The sequence below is a fragment of the Buceros rhinoceros genome, unplaced genomic scaffold, assembly GCF_000710305.1.
Source record: "Buceros rhinoceros silvestris isolate BGI_N320 unplaced genomic scaffold, ASM71030v1 scaffold17033, whole genome shotgun sequence".
Taxonomy (NCBI): domain Eukaryota; kingdom Metazoa; phylum Chordata; class Aves; order Bucerotiformes; family Bucerotidae; genus Buceros; species Buceros rhinoceros.
The window spans coordinates 6,232-16,234 of record NW_010403216.1 but is presented as its reverse complement, the minus strand read 5'-3'; the positions used below and the strand labels follow the sequence as shown (position 1 = coordinate 16,234).

Below are 10,003 nucleotides of genomic sequence, written 5' to 3'. Positions count from 1 at the left end.
AGGAATGTTGAATAAACACTCATTTTGAGGTTTGCTACTGCCTGTTTTCAACCGCATCAGATTGAATTGCTGGTGTAATGTTGAAATTGTTGGAGTCATTACGTGGATGTGAAGACAGCTATAGCACTTCAGAGTCCAAATCCATGTGTTTCCAGGATTTAGAGGTGTTTCTTTTGTATTGTTCGAGTTCCTGAAACAGAAACGTATGTATTAATCTAATCTTATATCTAAGCAGACATAATAATCTTCTGTAAGTAGGAGTTCTAAGATACACTCATTAGCCACTTGAAAGTTTAAAGCATTTTTCACTGTAGAAAAATATTTACTATATATATTACTCTTTAACATAATTGTACTAAAAATGCTGTAGATGTTGCCACTGTTGCTCTCCTGTAGGCAGCAGCGGTTTATTTATTTTGACCTAGGTACTTTTGAGGGAAGAAGAAAGATTGTGCATTTTCTTAGACATTCGGTCTGAGAAAGCAGGCTCCCTGTGAGCACGCAGACATGTCACACTGCATCTGTTTTGGAAACAGAAACCAGCATCACCCCACAAACGGCTGTTTCACACACACAAAGTCAGGGCCTTTCAAGAAGCAAAATGGGTTGGTAATTCCTTAACGTTATGGAAAAGAAACCAGAGGAACAAAACTGACCTTTTCTATTATTACAGTTTTTAAGCACAGGACTCAAAGGAACTCTGTAAGCTTATACATCACCAGTGGACCTTAGAAAGCCCTGCAGAACGCAGGCTCGGCCAGAAAACAGTAAGCAGAAATAGATTGTAGAGGACCACAGTGGGTGTTCAGGTAACCACCATCGCATATCTGTGCAGTCTGTGGTACTGGATATTTGTGGAGACATCCCTCACCATTGCTTGAGGGTTCTTGGACGTGTATTACTCATGACAACAATGCCGTGCTTTTACTTCTGTTTCTCAATGAGCAGTTAAAATATTCTTTCAGGTGCTGCTGTCCAGATTGAAAAGTTAGCATCCGCATATGAAAAACAAAATGGAAAGCCAGTGTGGTAGTTAAAATCACGTATCTCCTAGATAGTAACTTAATCATGGAAAGCAAAGAGAGGCTCAGATGATGGAGGGATAAATAAAGCGAACTGGGTGTGAAAGGTGAGGCAGGCTACGCTGTGCAGTACTGAACATCGGCTGAGTACTAGCAGGGTGGTCACAGGACTGGTCCGAAGCGCTCCTGGGAACGCTGAAGCCTATAACAGAAGATTCAACCAATTATCAAACCACAGTTTTGTCTTCTGAATCTGATGTAGTGGTGCACAGAGCCAGGAATGATTTCCAATCAAACATGAATTTAGAAAGCGTTGCCTAAATCGTGAGCCTTACAGATCTCTCATCTGCCTGAGCTGTTCCAGGGAAGAGGCAGCTCGTTTAGCAGAGTTCGTCTGCTGTAATTTTGGCCAGGAGTCAATTCGCTGTAGAGGCAATTCAAAACAAGATGGAACTTCAAAGTAACGAAACCACAGCACATGGTACCGAAAATGGTACAGCTATTCCACGGCAGACAGAAGTACAGAACAACAAATGTTTTGGGGACCTATCCCGGTAAGACTAACATTTAAACCAGAAGAATGAAAGAGAAGGGGATTAAATGGGAGGATATATACAAAAATTAATCCTTAACAAATTTGGTGATTCAGGAGAAAAAATGCTGGCAGGAAAGTACATATAGAAGTACACGTTTTCATGTAAAATGGAAAGTAAAATAAATCCCCAGCAGTCAGAAGTGTAATGAAGAAAAAAATCTTTCAAATACAGCTTGCAGATCACTCGAGACCCTTCTGTAGAAAGGTACCTTCCTGCTCCAAGTCTCCACTACAAAGAGAAGCAGAATTCTAGAATATACTGTAACCACACAGTGAGCCACCAGAGCCTGTCTCCAAATTGAGAGGAGCCTACATCTCAAAGTATGCCGAAATATTTTCTTCTTTTAATCTTAAGGCTTCTGTGCTTCCCTGTGTCTGTAGAATCTTCATCTGTCAGCTGCGGAAGATCACACCTAATCTCATGAAGGGACTGGGAAGAAAGACGTAAGTGATGTTGTGAGGCGCTCGGGTAAGAGAACATTACCACGTGCTCTCAGAGGAAAAAAAAATTAATACTTTAGTGTTCATTGAAGTGTCTGAATGGCAGGTTGAGAAATAAGGTACACAAAGAATAAGGATGATGAAAAGAAATACTGAACAATTGAATGGAGACATCAGCAAAATAGTATATGATCATGTAATTAATGACAATACTGTAATGTCTACAAACAAGGAGGAAAAATTAAGATTGTAGGAGAAGCCTTAATTGTTGCGTTTGCTCAGATCTGGGGAACTGATATGACTTTAACTTTCTTTTTCTTGTGGTTTCTTACAAATCTTTGGTACCAATTTGGACAGGCTGTCATGAGAAAACAAGGAAGCTAATTCCTGGCAGCTGAGTAAAGATCCTAAATCGCTGCTTCTCCACGATGTGAAGACTAACCTTCTCCTCCTCCACTGCTGCTGTTACCCACGTTAAGGTGCCTGTCAGACTTCTCTGCCCAGCGAGGCTGGTCTGACTGAGGAGTTTCATCGCACAATATGTGCTCCTCTATTTTACTGGAGATGGAAATTGTCTCCTGGTGTTCTGTGATATGGTCACGTCAGTGAAGTAAGCTGAAAAAATACGGCTCTGGTTCTGACAGCCAGCACGTCCCATCCCAGACAGACAGCTGCAGATCCAACACCAAGATGACTTATAAGTGTGAGTGAGGCGGTTAATTAGGTCACTCCAACTTTAGTGGAAATAGGACTCTGCTTCCTTGCGAGATGTTACAGAACCTCCCTTCTTCTGTAATGACTTGTGAAAGTCTCAACCGTTCCCTGAGATCTGCTTCCGTTGCTTCTTGTTAGCCTTCACCAAACGGTACCAGGCATCTACCTCTGTGGATTGTTTATGGCATGAGGCTTCAGCTAAAACTGGCACCGGTCCCTAAAGTACCACCTTTGTGTACCAAGGACCAGTCAGTGAACTTCGGCACTGCGTGACTGTGGCCTCTTAAGTACCTGACTGGGCGGCCATCCAAGGGCAGCTTTATCATTTGCTAAATGAAGCTGCAGTCAAACGTCCCCATGAAAAAGGTCCAAGCACCTCTTTTGAATATTAGCAGCGCAAGCAGAACAGGGTAGCTAAGACTTGAAAACAGGCAGGGAAAAGCCTTGGAGAGGACATCTTCAACATCTGCCTCTGAGGGAGAGAGCAGTTTGAGGCGGGCATGTCAGCTCCACCGCTCAGTGGCAGGGGCTGTATTTTGTTTCTGTTGCTATGTTTTTGCGTTTATTTTCTTTTTTAAACCTTATCTTTGAGATAAACCAGCAGCCTGGTTATCACCTAGAGTCCAAAGTGGCATACTAATTAACCGACAGTAACCGAGAAAAATGCTAACATGCACTGAAAGGGTTTTAAAATACACACTGTCATCAGAAGGATCTTGTTTTGCATTACATCCCATGATTTCATTAGCAACATGTTGCATATTAAACATCTTCGTATACTGTTCCTCCTACACAACAGAGATGAGACTCAATAAAGAATGTCAGACTTAAAAACTTAAAACATCGCTTTAAAAATAGGATTTTTGTGCCACTTTTCATATAACTCTGAAAGCCAAAGACACCTCAAGAATCTCTGCAGCTACAGAGTTCTTTTCCTTTAGATGTACATTGCTATCTCGGTGCATGTCAAATTGAATTAAATTCCTGGAGCATAAAACATGAATAATGTGCAAACAATCTTGTAAAAATTAAACTTCAGGAAAGAGAAGTTTAGGAAGTAGCTGCAGATAACAGAATTAATGTTCTCTTTAATGCTTAAATGACTTGTCGTAGTCCAACTAAAAGAAGCTACGCTGGCTCGCAACATCCTTGAACAGATTAAGATTCTAAAAGTCTCTTTTGTTTAAAAACAGAAAATTAATCATTTCCTGTGTGATTTCATCAACGCGTACCAGTATCTTCTTTTACAAGACGTGTTATCTAAAAATAAACCCCTAGTACGCCACAGAGTTATTCTGAGATAGAGATATGCTGAGTATGAGATTACTTTATGAAGTCCAAAAGCAATGATGTGCTTTACTAATTTTAATGATTGCTAAGACTGCTCTTGATGTCACAAATTCAGAACTGACGCCCACATTAACAGGGTATTAGAGGTAATGTGCAAGTTCAAAGACTGCAGGGGGCTCTTGAAATGGCTTTATTCTTTGACATTATTAACGTGTTTCTTTGGATCAGGTAACTACGGCTGTACTGCCGTTTGCAGCCTGACTCTGAAAATGTGATGCCCTTGGGCTTTCTTTCACAATTCGAGCACACAAAAAGATGAAGTTTGCCATGGTGTTTCGGGGTTAGTTGAGATTAACTGCAGTGCAATGCAGTAAAACTGCCTTTCACCTTCAGAGTGCAAAAGCACATGAGATCTCGACAATGGTACGTCCACAGTCTTAAAGCACTGCTAGAAAAGCCTCCTGTAAGCGCAGTAGCTTATCGTGCAGCTGTGAGAAGAGGGGAATGTTTCTCAGTCATTCTAGCAAAGAATTTTCTGTGTGTGAAACAAAGGGATCTTACATGAAGCAGAGTTTCCAGACTCAGCATGGGGTACTTCTTCCAAACCCGTACCTATGGTATCGATGAAGACACTGATCTATTTCTCCTCACAGGCTGTTAGACAGTGCAATTGATAAGAGAGCGTTCTCACCTTCATCTAGTTTGCCACTGAATTTTTCAAAGACCCTTTCCCCACTGAAGGTCGCTCCTGCAATTCAGGGGTTAACTGAGATACTGCTGTGTGGAACAGTTCTGCTCATTCTGCTGAGGATAAAATGTTGTAGCCTGCAAACTGGAGTTGGAAATGTGACCATCTCAGAACCTTTCCAGTTTAAAGAAAAAGTTTTGAGGGTGAAAAACAGATACAAAAATGTTGATACTGTTTGAGACAGTACCCAAACGAGAGCACTGGGTGCAGGAGTTACTGCCAAGGAAGCTTCACAGCTTTGCTTCAGTGTTGTTTTAGAGAAATAATTCTGGAAGAGAGTTAGAGGCAAACTGTGAATTATTTGTTTCTAAAAGAAACTACAGAGCCAAAACTTTGAGATCTGACAGTGCTCTGCTGGCTTAATATCTACCAAAGGGAAAAACCCCAACCAACTAGTGAGCTGAAAACTAAAGTTGTGGTTTCTTGAAGGCAGAAGGGGGACTGTGAATGTTGTCCACAATTAATTCAGCAGTGCTGGTGGTTCTGGAATAGCTGACTGAACAGCAGACAGAGCGCTACCACACACCTGGTTTTTCTGAGCTCTCATGACATCAACTTCATACTCGGCGTATTGTGAGTCCTGCGCAGGGTCCTTGGCATCTTGTAAATCACAGATACTCTAAAAGGAGAGAGGACAAAACCCCAAATGATCAAATAAATCTTCTGTTCTTTTAACTTCAGTGGCTGAGCAATTGGTTACTGTCTTTTTGCCCAGTACCTGAATTTTCATTTACTAACCTTGAGGGAACTATAACTTTAATTCCAAAGAAGTCAATAAGCTAATACAAAGAAACATTGTCAAATACAGAATTTTGTTTTCAGGTGTCCTGCATGTGTCTCCTTACTCCTAACGAACGGAAGAAACAGCATTGCTAAGTGAGACGGCAGGTCCAGTCCAGCACTTTAGTAGTGCTGTTGCTCCTATTCTCTGAGAAAGCAGCTGTGCAGCAGCCGTGTCAACACCCACCTTGGGAGGAAATGTTTTCTCAAACACTTTTTTCCACAGTTCCAAAGGTGTGTTTGCACACACCTTGCCAATATCGCTGCTGGAGGCAGGTGGTGGTCCTAAGGATGAGAGCACAGCACAAACTGGTACCAGTGTATTGTCCCAACAATGTAAATTATCAAAATATTCTGGATGAAATATTAAATGAGATGGATCATTGTATTCTACAGTGACAAGCTGCAACAAGTTTGGAAACCCACTGATCCACTACTACCAGGAACTGGGCTGACTGGTATCATACATGATTCTTTCTTTCAGATCTAAGTGTGTTGGTACTTTACTCTTTGGAGAAGTCCTGATGCTTTATTGACCCAGCTAACAAACCTGCACAAGTAATTCTCAGTAACACAGACACTGAATCATAATTTTAAACTTTCTAAGCCATTTCAATCAATCATAGGTTAAAACTGATGCTGACATGCTATAATTTCACTCTATTTTTTATTTGCTTAATTTTTCCTCATTTTCAGAAACGACTGAGCAACAAACCCAATGAACAGGAAGGGTCCTCACCTATTTGGCTCAGCGAATCCCGGCCTGCTGGTATAAATAGAGGTTTGCTGTGGTCCACTGACAGTAACTTGCTAAACAGAAAAAGAAAGTGTATCACGTGAGCATTTAGCAATCGACAAAGAACGACATGATTCTAGCCAAGACTAGACTCCTACTGGGCTTTGCGTACGAATACATGGAAGTAAGAATTTGCTCAATCCTAGTGGTGACTGTGTTTCTAATCCATTAGTTTTGGGATCAAAACCAAGGACTTGTGACTGTCCTGTGCAGAGAGAGGCAGCTGAGACACAGGAGTCAAAGTCTGTGGACAAGAATCTTTCAGAGATCACATTTAAAGAGAATGTTTTGGTGAATAAAACGTTTTTTATTATGTATCTTTAGATTCTGGGCCAGACATTAAGTAGCTGGACAATAGTTGTGTTACCTTTTATCATAGCCAAATGCCAAGTGGTTAATAAGAACACGGGCTCTCAGCAGGAGAGCCTCAGATTTACTGGTAAACTAAATGAATCAGAAAACAGAGTATACATTATGATCATCCATCACAGAAACATTAAATTACGTCATCTACAAAGAGGACTTCCGGCAGAGCCTGGCTAATTCCTGTCCCTAATAAATCTGGTATTTATTCACTGAATTACTGGAATAAAAATCTTGCCCTTCCTTTCCAAAACATGAGTGTATTTATCAGTGAATATGTAGATCGAGAAAGATTAAGTGAAAAAATTAAAAGATCAAGATTAAAGAATAAATTTTAAAATACCGACTCAAAACTTTTTAAAGTATGCATATTGAGAGACTCATACCTTTTGCCCAAGACTAATGAGTTATTAATACATTAAACTACATTAGAAGTTCTCCAGAATGCCAGAAACATTTAGAAATGTAATTAATAACCATAAATTGTTCACACATCATAAAACCATCTTGACAGTGGCAGAAGTGGTACAGACTTAGCAGAACGCAGCTGCGGAATACCTTCTCGTGCTCGTTCCTGTCTAAGGGCTTTTGTATCCAGACAGACTCCAAGAGAGAACTCAGATCCCTGCTGGGAGAGAGTAAGTTCCTCCCACCCATTTCAGTGGGAATGAGGATTTAGCAGCCAAAGAGTTTTAGGCTCCTAGTTTTAATTACAATAACACTTAAATACTTTAAAAAAAAATAAATCAAGAGAGTTGTGTTCTTAGTTAACTGGAAGACGAAGTCACACATCCAAGTACAAAAGCTGTACAATTTTTACATGGATGCAAAAGGACGTGCTGAGATTATACCAATTTAAGGCAAACCCAAGTTGTTTGGTAATCAGAATAAGCCACAGTAAGTTTTTAAATCTACTGAAGCCAGGGCAGTAGCATGCTCCTGCCAAAAACACCCCTTCTCCAGTTCTGTCTGGGGTGCTTGCTTTCTCCCGTCCTTTCTCGAGCCAAAAAGAAACCTGCCAGATGTGCAGAGAACTCAGTACAGGAACCGAGCTGGCCAACAGGTAACATTTCCTTGAGGGGAAGTGATGTGGTTGGTTTGTTCACAAGGTGTATCTGTCCATCCCCTGCCAATACCCGTAACCCATCTGACAGATTAGCTCGTGAAGAAAGCTCCTGTAAAACCAACTCAACCCTATTTTCTCTAGGAGTTTTACCTTTCTATTTGTTTAAAGATTGTTTTCTCACATAAATACCAGTCCTTAGTTAGAAAGTGGATATACACACCACCAGTGATGCTCCATAGTAATGTGAAACAAATCGAAGCGTCATGCTTATTATTTTCCTCATTTCAGAATCAAATTCCTGAAAAAGTTGATATTGGAACATATACGTAAGAAACAAAACCCAGAATATTACAGCTAGAACTTTCTGTATCAACTGCAATGCACTTGGTCTACAATATACGAGGATTTCAGCTGTCAGCATAATTATATCTTAAGACAGAATCAGTGGCAGCCTACTCTGAAAAGAAATGTCACCATTTCCCTTTGTTTCTTTTTTACAGAGGGAACCTAAGTCAGGCACTATGTTAGTCCAGAAAAAGTTTCTTAACTGGGAATATGAATTCAATTTTCAATTAATGCATTTAATTTTGTTTTAAATTTTTAGAAATAGAAATACTGCCTACTAGAAGAATAAGGACTTTTTGTGAAAATATTTAGCTTCCAGTAAACCTTTGGGTATATGCTCTCTAAATTTGCAAGATTTGAAAGGGGCATCAAAGTACCCTTTCATCAGTGTTTCTTTAATGTAAGATCATACAGCTGGCCTTCCCTGGTCCTGGTGACGCCTGTGGCAGTCTCTCCACAGACCCCAAAGGCGCTGGGCTGTTACTCTGCGCTTATTACATGACTTTTGAAGAGGTCATGGCTCAGCATAAAGCCTCAGTAGGAAAGACGGCACAGTCCCTTATTAATAAGAATTAAGTGACTCTAAAGATTTAGTCAGTCTGTATCAGTGCACTACGCAGTCATCCAGAGAGGCACAGGCTGCCAGCACCGCAGCTAAAATTCAAAGATACTCTTCAGTTTCTCAGGATCAAGTGCTGCTTGAAAAACGCATATGCACTTGTTTGGGTTTTGAACGTCCTGGGAGCGAATCCAGCAGTACTGTGGCATTTCTTTCCTCTCCCCAATAAGATGCAATTACTCACTTGACTCTAAAAACTTAAGAAGTACTTCAAAGAACACAGTCCCAGACTGAAATGATAGTTTACTGTTTGTGCTACCCCAACTACCAAAAAATCTGAGCAGCTGCCTGAGAGACCTCTCTTTCACTGCCATGAACCTACAGCTGCTGTCAGAAGGGACAGGTGGAGCTGGACTTCTCTTATTGCAAAAGAAAGTCATCAACACGATGTTTTCTTGCTTCTCTCTTTGGTCTGCAGCAACTTGTATCTCAGCATTTTCCATGGACATGTCAGAAGGCATCACTGTGGGAGTGTGTTGTGAAGGAATGACAGTCCATAATGCTGCTGGGTGGGAAGATTGCTCTGTGGCAGAAGGTGGCTGGCCCTACTTTTGTTCAAGTGATCGCTATTGTATTACCAAGATTTTAGTACATGGAATCTTTACTGGGAATCTTCTAGTTATTAAAAAAATTACAATTAGGTATTACTTACATGAAAAATATCATATTTGCTTCCAATTATCACCAAGGGTATTGGAAAAGGCTCAATTAACTCATAATCCTGTTAAACAGACATGACAGTTAAGCAGTGTAAACCAGATGTTAAAAAGGGGTTAAAAGGGTTAAAATTAATTCACAGAAGACAAAGTCCAACATCAGATGGGAAGGGAAGGGAGGAAAACCCTTATATATTCACAGAAAACTTGCCCAACTGGATTAATAGAACTGACCTTTTGTCCCTTGCATCATATCCAAAGTAATAGAGACAAAAGCTCAAGAAAATGAAGAGGAATGATTTGCTTGTGTCACATATTTGTCCTCCCCATTTCACATTTTCCAAACCCTTAAAAAAATATTTAATGGCAGTATGTTAGCAAGAAGCTGCACACACTGAAACCCCTCTACTTTGAGAGGAAAAATAATGGCTTCACTTATACAGGGTCAAGGCAAAAGCTGTGAGAAGAATTACCATAACTTACAACTGGGTGTATAGAAAAAAAAATTAAGTTTCTTAACTAAGAAAAAATTAATTGAGGGTAACATCAGAAACATAAAAGCTGGCCT

The 10,003-nt window shown here is 40.4% G+C and overlaps 1 protein-coding gene across 1 annotated transcript in view; it reads right to left on the bottom strand.

The window, feature by feature from the left end:
• Positions 1 to 118: 118 nt before the first annotated feature.
• Positions 119 to 10,003, bottom strand: part of DYNC2LI1 (dynein, cytoplasmic 2, light intermediate chain 1) — a 15,766-nt gene continuing 5,881 nt past the window's right edge. Inside the window, exons 6-12 of the mRNA XM_010132931.1 lie at positions 9,432 to 9,500; positions 8,036 to 8,113; positions 6,754 to 6,830; positions 6,330 to 6,400; positions 5,778 to 5,875; positions 5,337 to 5,429; positions 119 to 190 (exon numbers count right to left, since the gene is read on the bottom strand). Coding sequence (XP_010131233.1) covers positions 119 to 190; positions 5,337 to 5,429; positions 5,778 to 5,875; positions 6,330 to 6,400; positions 6,754 to 6,830; positions 8,036 to 8,113; positions 9,432 to 9,500 — 558 coding nt within the window. The remainder of the gene's footprint in view (positions 191 to 5,336; positions 5,430 to 5,777; positions 5,876 to 6,329; positions 6,401 to 6,753; positions 6,831 to 8,035; positions 8,114 to 9,431; positions 9,501 to 10,003) is intronic.